General features: G+C 49.8%; 1 protein-coding gene across 1 annotated transcript; it reads right to left on the bottom strand.

Annotated features, from left to right (window-relative positions):
* Positions 1–328: 328 nt before the first annotated feature.
* Positions 329–14,010, bottom strand: LOC148672351 (calpain-5). Its single transcript, XM_088628007.1, has 13 exons — positions 13,231–14,010; positions 11,659–11,824; positions 9,459–9,590; positions 9,034–9,245; positions 8,309–8,504; positions 7,969–8,162; positions 7,144–7,221; positions 6,881–7,058; positions 5,422–5,544; positions 5,120–5,316; positions 4,718–4,836; positions 3,972–4,108; positions 329–3,071 (listed from the first exon to the last, which is right to left on the bottom strand). Exons 2-13 carry the CDS (start codon positions 11,821–11,823, stop codon positions 2,895–2,897), a joined length of 1,908 nt encoding a protein of 635 aa, XP_088484133.1. The 5' UTR covers position 11,824; positions 13,231–14,010; the 3' UTR covers positions 329–2,894.
* Between the last annotated feature and the right edge of the window lie 919 nt (positions 14,011–14,929).

Here is a 14,929-nt window from a genome sequence, read left to right as displayed (position 1 = left end):
CGTTTGCAGGGTGTGTGTGCACAGCTTTCTGTACTGCAGGATGTGGCACTATGTTTGTGCAGAGTGGTGTAACACTTCTTATCACACAGCTGGATCTGGACAGACTCTAGAAAGGTTGATAAAGCTGTTGCAGTGCTGCTACTTGTAGTTTCACAACTGCCCTTGTGCTACCTGACCTGGCCTGGTATCTGTATCTCTAATGGCTCTTGTGCTGCTACGCTGGTGTGAATTAGACTGGTGTTAGTGCTGCTACAGTTCCCTCTGTCCCTGCCAATTCTACTAGTGATGAACACCACCTGCAAAGCCATCAGGCTCATGTTACATTAGATATTACAGAAGTGGCTTTTTATATACAGGTAAATAAATGACACGCATGCTGAAACTGAAATTTTAAATTTAGTTTAATAAAACTAAACAAAAGATTTCATCCAAGTTTTATTGAACCGTATAAAAACAAACATGAGCTGTAAAGACAGCTGAATATGTTAATAACACAAAGTGTTTCACCAAGAAGCACCAGAGCTCACCTAGCTGACATAGAGAAGAGGCACAATTTCTGATTTTTCAACAATATAACCATATTGGACAGAGATTGCTGGTTGATGCTTTGGTAGAGTGATTTTATTTTGACAGGCTGGACATAGAAAAATAAGAATACTAACATTATTAAGACATATACTAAAGGCACAACACCATGCTTTAGGAAAGTTTACCTTGCTAAAACTACTGCCCTATTATCGTATTTAAAGTCATTTTGCTCAACTTTCAAATGGATTATAAAGATAGTGGAGCTTCAACAAGCTGTCACTGTGCACACTGGGCCATCAGGACTGCTTGGGCTGCTCTACACTGGAGACAGTGCTTCTGAACGTTTAACATCTTCATCAAAACGTCTGAGGGAAAAACTCCAAGTTCAACTCTCCCAATAGATCCTTCCGCTATCTGGAACAGAAGGGACAGTCCTGGTCCTGGGAGGGCTAATGTGGCTGTAGATCTGTTACATTTGCATTAGTCTTTATGTTTTTCCCCAATAAAAACCAATGATGAGCTGATTTAGGCTGGTAAGAGGCAGGCTGGAAGGAAAGCCTGCAGAAACTATCGTATTCTCTTCCCCACATGTCCGGATGGCGCCCCGTCTGGGATACACACCATTTGTATATCCATACAAATAAAAGACTTATGAGCAAGTTGGCGGAAAGCAGAAGGATTAGAAAGTGAAGTTACTAAGGTCTAGAACATCGTTAGTGTTGGAAAATTTGAATTTTAATTTGAGGGAAAAGGCATGGGATTTACCATACTTACAGTATGGATCAACTGGATCAATTCACCAGCGTCTCCCAGCTCTTCAGGTGACGCTGCTTTAAACAGACACTCTGGACACCCAGGACCAGGTTTGGAAACACCCTCTACTAAAAAGCCTTGCAAACATTGTTTTCTTTTTCAAATGAGATGTGGAAAATGTGCATTGAGGAACCACCACCTTTCCATAAAGTACAGAAAATTTACCACGGGTTTTACATGTTTTAATTGGCTTTGCACAGCAAAAGTCAGACATGCACTTAATTTCAATTATTCCTAATACAGTACATTGCACTGTACCCAAAACCAAAGGATCCGTAGACACGTTTCTTACATTGTATGCACACACTTATAAAAAAACACCTGATGAGTCTCTTTCTTAAAAAAGTATTTCTTCAGCATAAATTAAAAGGGATATGCTTTGTTGTTTGCACGAGGACAGCTTGATAAAACTAAATAAGCATGACTTCCTTTTCAGCAGCTAGAAAAAACATTTCTCTTTAAGATCTTTCAAGAGACTTATTCACTAAATGAAGCGACAGCTGGTATAAAGACAGCAACAGCTGTGCTTCCTGTTCTGTTACAACACTGCTTTGGCTCAAAACCTGTTAAGAGACACAAGCATTAACAAAACAATCAAACAAGACGCGTGTTCTCCCCCCAACAGGATCTTCACAAACCCCTTTGTTTTCATCCAAGCTGACAATCAGCTACTTTGTCCAAGATAAAGAACAATATCCTACTTTTACGAGTTCGAAAATTACTTCCATTTGAAAGCACATCCAGATGTGCTGGGAGGTGAAGAGTGTGCTGCGCAGTTCTAGCCAGCAGAGGGCGCTAGAACCTAGCGGAGCCTGGCTGCAGTGTGCTGTACCACCTTGTCCAGGCTGCCATCGAAACACTACACACACTATACCCTCATCTGTCTGTGGCAGAGTTCGTTCTTTACACAGAGCCCGTTACAGTGACATAACCCCCTTGTGCTGGAAAGGCATTCCAAACCTCCTGCCGTTCCAAGAAACACCTCATCAGGCTTGAGGTTTGGCAGAAGTGGAGCCATTTGTAAAAGTGTGACTCTGGGGCTTGAGGATCAAATCCAAGCACCTGGACTGCACCTGCTGCACGTATGGATCTGCTCAACAGGGCTGGATCCGTTCAGTACTGGCAAGGAAAATTTGGTTGCTCCAGACTGCAGTCGTTATGGTTGTAGACTTATGGTTATGGTTGTATGGTTGTAGTAGGTGGTGCTCCCTGTCTTTTGCCCTTCCTTGCTCCTATGATTACAGATTGTGCAATAATGCACAAGTAAGGAGGGACGTGGCACTGTGCTGTGAGAGCAGCCATTTTTCAGATTAGGGCAAGATAAAAATCCAAGCTCCTGCCTTCATTATTTACTGCCTGTTAGTGCTCTTACTGTGATGTTCCATACTACACGTATTTAGCCATTATACCAGTCAGCTGTACTGTGTAGTTTTAGCTCTTCCTGCAGTGAACTCTTCAGTATTCCAGGGATGTCTGCCGATGGTACTGGCCTGTACTTCCTGATCTCTGGTCCCCCCTGGCTGCAGTTCACATCAGTGGCCACCAGGCGGCACTCACAGGTCAGTCAGGCAGTCACTGGAGGCAGTATCTACATGGATGCAACTCCTGATTCCGGGTCTTGATTGCCCGTCCTGCAGGTCAATCACCCAGCTCTTCTCCTTCTCATTTTCCCAGGCTGGGAGGCGCACCCGTCCCAACAGCGTGTCCATCAGCAAGCCCCTGGCCCAGATCTGTAGCCCACACACACGCAGCAGGCACAAACCCAACATGTCAGACACAGAGCCGGGCAACAGGACTTCCAGCACTGGAGCCACTGCACTCTTTATATTGAACAGAGCCATGCGCACTGCTTAACTGACCCTGTGTTTCCAGTACTTGCTGTACAAGTGCTCTACACAGCACCTGGACTGAATAGTGCATGAACTGGCCAACTGTTTTTAATATACCGAGCACTTGCTCTATATATTGCATATACCGTGTACAAGGTCTGATTTCAGTGTCTACAGAGAATACACCTAGTATATACAGAGGTGTTAGACCAGTAGGGGGCCCTCACCCTCCGGTCTGTGTGGGTCCTAATGCCCCACTATAGTGATGGGGACACTATACTGTAAAAAAGGCACTGCCTTTCAGATGAAATGTAAAACTGAGGTCCTAATTCTCTGTAGTAAAAAACCCAGGGCATTCCTTGAAAAGAGTAGGGGTGTTACCCCAGTGTCCTGGCCAAATTTCTCCCCTGGCCTTTACCAATCATGGCCTTCTAATAATCCCCATCCATGAACTGGCTTCATCACTCAGTTCTCCTCCCCACTGAGAGCTGGTGTGTGGGGAGCGAACTGGTGCTCTATGGCTGCAATCACATCATCCAGGTGGGGCTGCAAACTGGTGGTGGTGGAGGGGATCCCCATTACGTGTAAAATGCTTTGAGTGGAGTGTCCAGAAAAGTGCTATACAAGCATAAGGAATTATTATTTATACACTGTAAATTAACACTACACACTCTGTATATGTACTGTTCATACCAGTGTAAGGATATGCTCTGAACCTCTGCGCCTCTCTCTGTATAAGCCGTGATCAATGCATGCACAGGCTCAGTGTGCGGCGGCCGTGTGCCAGTTCTGCGCTCTCACCTCGATCTTGACGTGTCTCTCGGGGTTCCTCCGGTAGAAGATGGCTCTGAGGTTGAACTGGGGATTGCTGGTGGCCCTGAAGACGCGTGAGCGCACCGCGCTCCCCTCGCACCGCATCACGGCGTACACGTCCGGGGCTGCCAGGCACACACACACACCAGAACTCGCAAGGTGTACTGTTGAACATGGGACAGGGGCGCTCCACTTTGCCAAGGTTGGGTGTACTCAAATTCAGGAGGGCAGTGGCAAAGGGCAGCTTGCTTTTTTAGTGATCATCTCGCTTTAGTGAATCAAAACGACGACATGGGACAGAATGGCAGTCCCTGCCCCTCCCCGCCCCTCCCCTCCATGCTGAGCCCTGACCCTCCCCACCCTGCCCCACCACTCCCCTCCTAGCCCAGCCCTGTCTCTCCCCCCCTGCCCCACCTAGACACGCCCCTCCCCCCTCCCCTGCCTAGCCACACCCCAACCTGCCCCGCCCCACCACTCCCCTCTAGACCCGCCCCTTCCCCTTCCTATCCCACCTTGACCCACCCCTCCCCGCCCAGCCCAGACCCACCTCTCCCACTCTGCCCCACCACTCCCCTCCTAGCCCTGCCCTGCCTCTCCCCCCTGCCCCACCTAGACCCCCCCAGCACAGCCACACCCCTAACAACCCTGCCCCTCCCCCACCCCACTTAGACCCACCCCTCCCTGTTCTGCATAGCCCCGCCCCTTCCCTCCCACCCCACCCAGCGGTGTCTCACCTCTGCAGTGAGGAAGCCCCAGCTTGCTGGCCTGCCGCAGGGTCACCGCGGTGACGCGACAGGAGGCTGGCACACAGCAGCTCCATGTGGAGGGGTTGGGCAGGTCCTCTTTCAGCTCCCTGCCAGAGAGGGGAGCGGAAAAGGGTTCGAATCCGTCACAGAGAAGCAGGGACAGGGGAGGACTCGCCGACAGGCAGGGAGAGAGAAACTCAGAGCCTTGTTGGAAGTGTGTAATTCTGTTGTCTCCTCTTCTTACTTTAAAGAAGCTCTGTGAGAAGCTACTTTCAAAGGCGCTATATAAATTAAGCTTCAATCATTATCATTAAATGAGATCATTATAATTAACTATATTATTTTTATTATAGGAGAGGGGCAGGATGGGAAGGGCCGGTGGGGGCGGACCTGAGGCCGACGTGGGTCTCGGTGAAGACGCGCAGCAGGAAGCGCCCGGCGCCCCCGGGGTTAAAGGTCGTGGGGACGATGACGTAGCGGCCCTGCGAGAGCTCCGTGCGCAGGAAGACGCTGCGGGAGTCCATGTAGACGGAGCTGGCCGCTTGCTCGCCCACGCGCTGCACTCGGCTCTGCCGGTTCGCCTCCACCTGCGGGAGGGGAGGGAGAGTCGCGAGACCCGGCGTTCGTTTCCACCAGCCCCCCCCCCCCCACCCCACCCCCCGGAGCTCCCCCCCTCCTGCCCCCTCTCTCACCCTCAGCACTTCGAAGCCGATGGGCAGGTTCTCTCCCGCTCCCTCTCTCCTCCGCGCCCTCTTGTCCTCCTGCTGCAGGCAGATGAGAACCTCGTCCCTCTCCCTCTGCAGCTCCAACATGAACTGGAAGGGAGGGGCAGAGGGAGGTTAGCACCCGACTGACCCACCGGGTCAGGCTCGGCGGCGTGACGCTCGCTGCAAGAGTTTGCGCCTCAGTGAGTCAAGGTCTCTCCCCAAGATCCTCAGTGTTTCCCCACATCTCTCCACAGCGCTTCGTAGTGTCTCAAAGCACATGTCAGCGCCTGACTGCGTTTCTTAGGGTTTTTCAAAATCTCCAGGTGTCTTAGTCCAACCCAATGTTCCTCAGTGTCTTTGAGACTTTTGCCCCTAGATATCTTCCAAATCCTCTCAGTGTGTCTATGTGGCTCTTAAAGGGGAACTACTAAGCTATTATACTATTTCAGGGTTAGACAGAATCAGCATTGATGAGTGCATTTCAAACCACAAACTAAAATATACACAGTAACATCTAAAAGCTCTAATTTACATCACAGAATAGAAGAAATGTCCAGGTATGCACAGCGCCATGTTCTGTGATTCAGAACAAGTCGACAAAACTTCCGGTGAGGTGACGCTTCCCTATGACATTGTGAACAAGCAGGACTGAGAATCCATCTCTTTTAATCCAATAGAAACATTGCTCTCGTGAGCACCTGAGATGGTTTTGCAGACAAATACTAATGATTTGATAGGTCTGCATGCAGATCACGTTGGGACATTTCTGCAGTGAAATATCTGCTGCACAACCTGTACTTATTCGCTCGTATATCCCATTACATTAGTCTTACAGTGACTAGTGAGTAGGAAGGGCCGCTTCATGTCGCAATTCTTACAAACTCTCGCTCTCGCCTGTGGCAAGACCAGGGTTTGCGACAACATGTACAGTACATACACAAATTTCACGATATCGTGCTTAATTCGGAGTTGGTAAAATTTAGCAAAACTGTCAGTTGATTGATTTTGTTTCTGAAATGTAATAACCGGCCTGTTCCTCTTTAATATGTCTCAGTGTTTCTCAACTGCGGCCAAACTGTCTCAGCTTCACTTCGTGTGTCCTAGTGCTCCTCAAAAGCCTCAAAGTCTCACAGCTCGTCTTGACGTCTCCCCCAGACTCTGTGTGTCCCTTAGTATGTCGCTGTCTTGCAGTGCCTTGGCGTCTCCGTGTCTCTCCTAGCTCACGTCAATCTTTCTCCTGCAGCTCTCACGGCCTAAACGTGTTTCAGGTGGGTCTGCTTCTGCCTCTGCCACCGTGTCTGAAGATCCTGAGCGACTGCGCTCTGGAAGGGCACATGTGGAAATACGCCAAGGGGTGGCGGGTGGCGGTGGCGTCTTCCCGAAAAGCTGAGGGCGAAAGGCGTGTCCACCCTGTTCTGGACAGCGGAGGACCGGTGCGGGGCACCTGCGGGTTGTGCAGGAAGCTGTCTCGGTGGTTGACGCAGCCCCCACAGCGCCCCTCTGACCACTCCCCGTAGCGCCGCGCCTCCCGCCACCTGGGCCGCGGGCACAGCAAGGCGCGCTCCATCCGCCGGCACACCACCACGTCCGTGAAGAAGCGGCAGAAGTCATCGAACTCCATCCTGGGGGGGAGAGGAGAGACGGAGGGCTAATGAGGGCCTCCACCCGCGATCATTAGGAAATGACGATAACAGAAACAATAATCACCAGAACTCTCCGTCATCTCTCACGGTGACGCCCATCTTCTCTCTCTCACTGCGGCTCACCTGCTGCCACTGTGGAGACCTGCAGGGGGCACCAGACACACACTGTTCATAGAGCTACAACTCCCAGTTCAAACAGTGTTATTAAAAGCACTGGTCTGCGGTCTGCTGACTATTCCAGTCGGTACTATTTATATCTTAAACTATGGACAAACCAGTGAAAAACACCAGAGTTACTGCATTGTACAGCATGCAGTCCAGCCCGTTTACATTACAGTACATAAGATCTTGGCTTGAGGTTCCAGTCTGTCTATATTGTTATACGGGACCTCCACTTTCTGAGGGGTCACCTGGGCCCCAGTATGTAACACATGTCAAGAACAGCCTCTCCACAATGCAAAAATGAATTATTCTCTGTCTGTCTCTGATAAGCAAATTCTCTGTCCTAAGGTGCTCTGAAATATTTTTTTTGCTAGGTTCAGTTCTTATTGTGTTCCAGCTGGTGGTATCTTAAATAAATTGGCATCCTTTTCGTGATGTGGGCTGGATAAGCCTGAGTTATGACCCGTATTGGGCCCCAGATGATCACTCAGAAATAGCAGGCCCCTGTGACAGATGGTGTCAGTAGTGGGATTAAATGCCATTATACTATATTAGAGTATATAACTCCATTTTAGACATAAGTCGGTTTCACAGTATATTACTGCTTCTGTCTGGTCTATTTATATTATAGCTCATAAGTCCTACTTCCAGACCAGCCAGCAGTCCGTATTACAGTATATTAGCCTTCCCTGCACCCCAGTCACTAGCCTAGATCACAGTGTATTACCCATGGCTCCAGGCCCCAGTCCAGTCCGCAGTACCCCAGGGGTTCCTCATTCGGATCATGTGCAAACGGGACTTCTTGAAGAGGGCTAGCAGTCCACTGCCCACCCTCACTTTTCGCACGGCGGTCACCCCATAGGCGTGGCCCTTCACTAGCCCGCAGTCCAGCACCGACTCCACGCCTTCCCCCTCGCCAGGCTGCGGGACAGGGGTGAAAGAGGCACCTCAATGGGGCGATTACTGTCCAAACGATGCTTAGCAGGAAAGACCAGGAGAAGCTGTGCTTTCGATGGGCAATTAATGGAGAGAGGCACAGGGACTGTATAGGAAGCTGTGGTTCTGACCCGGATGGAGCAGGTGATGAGGGCTCCCCCCCGGCTGTGCACCCGGCTCAGGGTCTGGTACAAGGCCCTCCTCTGGTCGGGGTGCTGGGCCAGCCCGACCCGGTCCAGACAGAGCGGCTCCGATACCCCTCCCGTGAAGTCCACCAGCGCCTCGGCCGTGTTGCCCCCCTCCAGGGCCTCGTAGCACCCGTTCAGCCTGGGAGAGAGAGATCAGGCGGTGGAGGGGAGGGGTGAAGAAAGAGAAAGACAGAACGAAGCAGCAGAGGCTTGAGGGAGGGAGGCAGAGAAGCCTTCAGCTTGGGTCTGTCCTGTTCACATGAGTGTGAGGAAGGATCAGACTTGTTCACTGGGCAGAGGGAGGCATGGGTTTCCTTACTGGTGAGGGATGGGGGATTGCTGTTTTCCCAAACACATCATGGACAAGGATTCTTACCTTATATAAAACACGTGACCTTTTTGTGACCAGTTCACATGAGCCAGTTCTTTATTTAAAAAAATACACGCATATAACATCCTGATTTAGTTCAGTTTTTTGTACCCGGTCAAGTGAACCTCTATCAACTTGACGAAATCAACCTGAGTTCACCTGAGAGGTGAGGGGTGAGAACCTTAGACAGCCAACTCAACCCTTATTTGTTACACTCTATAACAAGCATCTCCAGGTGAAAGGTCAGGGGTCAGGGGTCAGGGGTGAGGCAATGATGGGGAAAGGGAGAGGGTCTCACTTGGCATAGGCCTTCTCCAGCAGGGCGCTCCAGAACTCGCGGGGGTTGGTGGAGCGGCAGAACAGGAGCTGGCCGTCCGGCCCAACGGGCAGCCGGTCATCGATCACCACGTCCGTCCACACGCCCAGGCGCCAGAATCGGAAGTGGAAGATCCCGGCGTAGAGGTCTGGTCGCTTGGGGTTCCACTCCTGTTCACAGTGCCCTGGGATCACCTGGGGGAGAGAGAGAGCACTGTTTCAGCTCCTCAAACACAGAGAGGTCTCAGAAAATCCATCCGTCTGTTGAGAGCCCTTGAGCTTGTCTTTTCTGAATTTGTACATTGCAGCTCCTGCCCTGCTCTTGTCCTTCACTGTCGGTTCTAGATATATCTGTGTTTTACGCTTTAAGATCAGAGAGTCGATTCTAGGCTCTAACATCCTCCTCACCTTCTTCCACAGTGAGGGCTCAGTCGCCAGACAGGAAGTGGCGGCCACCATCCAGCAGTTACCCAGGCTGCCCTGGTGCAAGTCCCGGGAGCTAATCCCATCCACAAAGAGTCTGGGGTCCTTACACAGCTCCTGGGAGAGAGGAGCAGAGTGGTGGAATGGCCAGGGACTCTGATGTTGGACAATACGTTTTGAACAAGAACCTCTCTGTTTGGAACTTGCTTGCTTCTATGTGTATCTAGACTGCACAGCTGTTTGTTGACTGTGTGTGTGTGTGTGTGTGTGTGTGTGTGTGTGTGTGTGTGTGTGTGTGTGTGTAATTTGTTCAGGTGTGAGTCCACAATGTGTGTGCACCTTCAGTGTGCATTCATTCTTCAGTGTTTATGTGCTACAGTATGAAGGTGCGAGTTTACATGGTGTTAGGTGTATGTGCAGCTGTGTGTTTCTGCGGTGTGCCTATTGTATTGGTACAGTATAAGTGTGTCTGCACTGTGTGGGCTGGAGTGTGTCCATTTTAGCTAAACTGACTAAGCTCTGTAACCCGACACTGAGAGATGCCAAGAGACAGGCCTCAGGTGTCGCAGCCCTAATCAACCGCTTAACACGCATACACACAGTTATATAATCCTCACAAACTGCATGTACAGTAAACTGCACAAAGACAGGTTATGAACACCAAAAAAACATGCAGATACACACAGCCGCATGTGCTGGCCCAGGGTTTACTGCATCTCTGGACTGTGTGTGTACAGCATGAGGTGACAGATGTCGCACTGGAATTTGACTCTCAGCAGGGACAAGCCTAAAATACCAGAGATCTTAGGCCTTCAACTCTGAACTGTCCTGTGGCAGGAGAGTCATTGTATCTCCCTACAACAAGAGAAATACTATCATATACATGAATACAGTGTCCCAACCCACACTGCAGATCTCTGTCCCAATATAAAATTTCTGAGAATACGGTCTGATATGAATTTCTAAAGGAAAATTCAGGTTATTTTCTATACACGTCTCGCCCTCCCTCTTGTTTGCCTCTCTCTCCCTCCCTGTCTCACTCTTTCTCTCCCTCTTCCCTAAACCCTCCATCTCTCTCTGCTCCCTCTCTCCTCGCTCTCTCTCGGCCATGTGCTAAAGTCATCAGCTGTGGTCCTGTGCCTAAAGTAAACACAGCGTTCAGGAACAGCCTGCACACACGCGCCACTCTCCCGCCAGGGGTATGGTTACACAGGGACGGACGCCGCCCCTTAATTAGACCCGGCCCTTGAATTAGGCTGCTCTTTAATTAGCTTGACGGAGGGGGTTCCTGAATTAGATAGAGGGGACAACTGCTGTTCTCGGAGAGGGTCGCTGGCTTATACCCCTGGATGTGGTCTCTAGTGTATCCATACATGGCAGTTCTTCTCCTTCCCAGAAAACTTCCTCTACATTTCGCCTGACTTGCTTCTGCTGTGAGGTTTCATCACTCTGCCATCTTTCTGCAACACACTACGCCAGGAGACCCTTACCCTTGATAGCCCCCCAAAGGCGGCTGGTTTAGCAAACCTGTCACACCAGCGGCCCAGCGCCTGCTCTTTTTAAAAGAGTTTTTTTCTATCAGGGAGGCCAAACAACTGAGCACACTTCAGAGTACAGCACTTCCCTCTGTACAGGAGATTTAAAAAAATCCAATACCTGTGATGGTGAGACATTCACTTGTGCACCTGTAAACTGGTGTTTGATTTTGTCAGAGCTGTACAGTCCTGAATTTGTGTGGGACTTGAGTTGAAACTGTACTGAAACTGTACAACAACGGGGCTGAATTTGTACTGGACTGGTGTAGAAATTATGCTGAAACTGTACAACAACGGGGCTGAATTTGTGCTGGACTGGTGTCCAAATTATGCTGAAACTGTACAACAACGGGGCTGAATATGTGCTGGACTTGTGTCGAAACTGTGCTGAAACTGTACCAAGCCGGTAGTTAATTTGTGCTGGATGTGTGTCAAATCTGTGCTGAATCTGAAACAGAAACTGACAGCTTTGGGCTTCACTTGCTTATTTCTGCTTCACTCTTGAGCCCTTCTGTGAGCACCTGTCTGCGGGCACCTGTCTGTGAGCACCTGTCTGCGAGCACCTGTCTGCGGGCACCTGTCTGTGAGCCTGCGTCAGTGTGTCAGTCCACGTCTTTCCCAGTGAGACTGTCTGTCCCGGTGCCAGTTACCCTCGGTCGCTTCCAGGTGATCCCGGTGGGCGGTGCCCGGCGGTAGAAGAGGGATTCGGCACAGGGGGGGAACAGGGGGTCCTGGAAAAGTACCCCCCTGTGGAGACAGCGGCGCTTCAGCTGGTGATAACGCTGTCCCTTAAACACCTGTACTCTCTCCGGCATCCTGAGAGGGAGAGGAGGAGGAAGCATGAGGGTGGGAGAGTGAGAAAGACCGGCTGGCAGCACATCAACAGGGCACTGATAGAAAATGAGAGGTTAATACACCCTGACTGGTAGGAACTGAACACACAGCACGAGAGAGACGGGATGGAGCTCAGAGAAGGGGGACTGGCGGGAATATTAAGACAGAGAGACGGAGATGCGGGGAAAGAGAGAGAGGAGGTGCGCTGTGCCAGGTGGCTATGCTGGCAGTGTGTGTGTGTGTGTGACCAGGTGCCTGGCTCTGTGGCACTGTGTGTCAGCGTGCGCCACTGTGTGGCAGTGTGCCAGGGAATGTGTGGCACTACGTAACTTTGTGCCAGGCCATATGTGGCACTTTGTGGCACTGTACCAGAGAATGTGTGGCAGCATGCAAGGCACAATGCCAGGCCCCGCCCGTGCCCTCTTGACCCACCAAGAGACACGAGATGAATTTCACTATTATTACCTCTGCTCTGCCTGCCTGCACTCCCACTGTTTAATATAGCTCGGCCGGGACGCAGCGCTGGCACCAGGGCTGTATAAGGATCAGGCTAGATCCAGCACTCGCTGCAGCCAACACATTTTCAAATTAGCAGCGCTGTGCTCTGCAGTTCAAGAGTTTTTAGACTAGCTCGTGCCCCATGTTCATAAACACGATAGACGATCAAGCTTGCAGCTTGAAACTGGGATCGTATTTGTCCCCCCCGCGATCGCTTGCCATCAATTAGCGCAGTCACTGACCTACTTCTCATTTTGTACGTCTTTCAGCTGCTTCTGAGGAAGTCTGAAAAGACCCGGGCATCAAGTTAACTATGCATGCAGCTTCTTGCTCATGAATTCCACTGCCTGGAATTCGCTGAGAATTTTCACCTTTAGGCTGAATTTGTTTTCACTATTGCTACATGGACTTCAGGGCAATCTGGGGGTGTTTCAGCCAGGCGGGGAAAAAAGTGACGTAATCATTTTTTCCCCCACACAGATGTCAAAGGGTTTTAAGAGCTTACCGGCTTAATACAGAACAGACACATCAGTCATACGAGCACAAGAAAAGTTACAAATGTTAACAGTATGATCTGGCTGGGTATTATCATTGTGTGTGTTACAGGTTGCTTGCTGATCGAGGGATTTCGCCAATCATTTCTTGAAGGACCCAATATCCTAAAAGATTAGCTAAAACATCGAGCTAAAGAGGACTACCAAGGACAAAAATTAAACAAAGACCCAAGTGGAAATGAAGGCCTGGCACGTTCAGGACTGAACACCAGAAGGTTCAAAAACAGCCACTCGGGGTTCCAGAATCCATTCACAAGCTTGGTGCGGTGAATAGTTCATTGTTCCATAATGCAGCCGATGTAACTAGTGCTCTAAACTTTGAACAGAAATACTCACCTCTGTCTTACAAGCCAGATGTTCCTTAGTCAGATATGATTTTCCTGTGCAGAATCTCTTGCTCTGGGATCCTACTGTAAGGAGCTACACATCCAAGTCAATGCGGTCTTCATTCATTTGCCACATTGTGCTCTTTTGGTGGTATTCTGACACCCCAATCCAACCATCAGTACATCCACCAACACAGGGAACCTCCAAATATCCCTGTCTTGCCCTTCTCCCCTGTCCCAGCTTTTCCGTGTCGGTATGTGTGTGAAATAGCTGAGTCAGATCAGCTCAGCTCTTGCCGGTGTAACTTCATCTCGTCAACCAGCTAGACAATGGACTCCATCTCCCTAAAAACTGCCGCTCACTGAAACTGACCCCCTCTGCCAGCACACAGAGTAACAAACGCGCGTCACCGTCGAGCACTGCACACAGGAGCGTGCAGCCCAACTCAGACCGTCTCTTCCCTTTCGGGTGCGAACCGGTCACTACCGGTCACTACTTCAGGTCAATCACAGACGTCTGAAAAAAAGAAACACGCTGCGATGTGTGGCTATCCTTGCTCTTAAACAGCGACAAACACTGCCCGAGTCCCTGGTCTGGCAGTGAAGAGATCCCAGCGTCTGTGCATGTGTGTTTATGCTTTTCCTCAAGCTCACTCAGACTTGTGCTCCAAGCCTCTCGCACTCAGACATCACAGCCAACTTCCATCCCTGCGTGTAAAATAATCCACGCTGGCGCTTCCCCTGTGAGAGGTTGTGCTCCCCCCATGCACTTCCCCCTGTAAGTACTTCTGCTTCCTTAGGTGATTAGTGGTGTTCGAATCACCCCCCCCCCCCACCTCTCTCTCTCCCTGACAGATCCGCTGTCAGTCTGCCTGTGTCACTGACACCTGAGTCCCCAGGGCAACCGACTCTCTGGCTCTTAACTGCTTCAGTGCCAGACCACAGACGCCTTGAGAAAAAGACAATAATCCCACTTCATTGATCAACTCCCACTTGGGTTTTGAGAGCTCGCAGGCTTAATACAGTAGGAAAGCAGCAGGCATAAAAAGCATCATCAGTTTGGCTGCAGGATAGGAGGGGTCCTTTTGCGACTTTCCCGAATCTTAACACACCAAGACACAGCCTGTATAACTACTGTTCTCTGGCCTTTTCCACCAGCGTGCTGATCCTCAATGAAATCTTGACTAAACTCTGAGTTCTTATTTAAAGTACCACCTAATGTTGTGATCAAGCCATTATTTAAACTTACCAGACCAACTAGCTGAACTAATCACTCATCAGGTTGAACTAAGCCTTCGCCTTCTTTAGATTGCACTGCAAGTTTGTTGAACATGCACAGATGAGACTAAATCGCAAATGATCTTTTTTATCCATTAAAAATCCATCGTTCTAATTGAGCACAATAATTGGGCCAATGACTTGATTAAAGAGATCCCAAATTAGTGCACAAAAATTAGAAGGTGTAGTACGTCAGGAATCAGGGCTCAGGAGGCGAGTGAAGTACTCTTTAAGACCACAGTGTTTGTTACACAAATGGTCTACAAGAGTCTATAAAATGATCATCCAAAAGGCAAGAGTTAAATTTGTGGGGTTTTCTAAGAATCCTACACCGCCCCAATCAAAACCAAAGGTTTCACTCGCTCAGGGGAAACACTGCACTCTGTATTGTGAGGAAAGGATAAATAAAGTAAAATAAAAGAAAGATATGA

Source organism: Lepisosteus platostomus, chromosome 4, assembly GCF_059453375.1.
Source record: "Lepisosteus platostomus isolate fLepPlt1 chromosome 4, fLepPlt1.hap1, whole genome shotgun sequence".
Taxonomy (NCBI): Eukaryota; Metazoa; Chordata; class Actinopteri; order Semionotiformes; family Lepisosteidae; genus Lepisosteus; species Lepisosteus platostomus.
The sequence above is the reverse complement of the archived record's forward strand: the minus strand, read 5'-3'. Positions and strand labels throughout refer to the sequence as shown.

Coding starts and splice junctions, on each gene's coding strand:
- LOC148672351 (XM_088628007.1), bottom strand. CDS start 11,823: ATGCCGGAGAGAGTACAGGTGTTTAAGGGACAGCGTTATCACCAGCTG. Junction 8,163..8,308: donor TCATCACCTGCTCCATCCGG/GTCAGAACCACA, acceptor CCTGTCCCGCAG/CCTGGCGAGGGGGAAGGCGT. Junction 4,109..4,717: donor GGGGCTTCCTCACTGCAGAG/GTGAGACACCGC, acceptor TGTGCCTGGCAG/CCCCGGACGTGTACGCCGTG.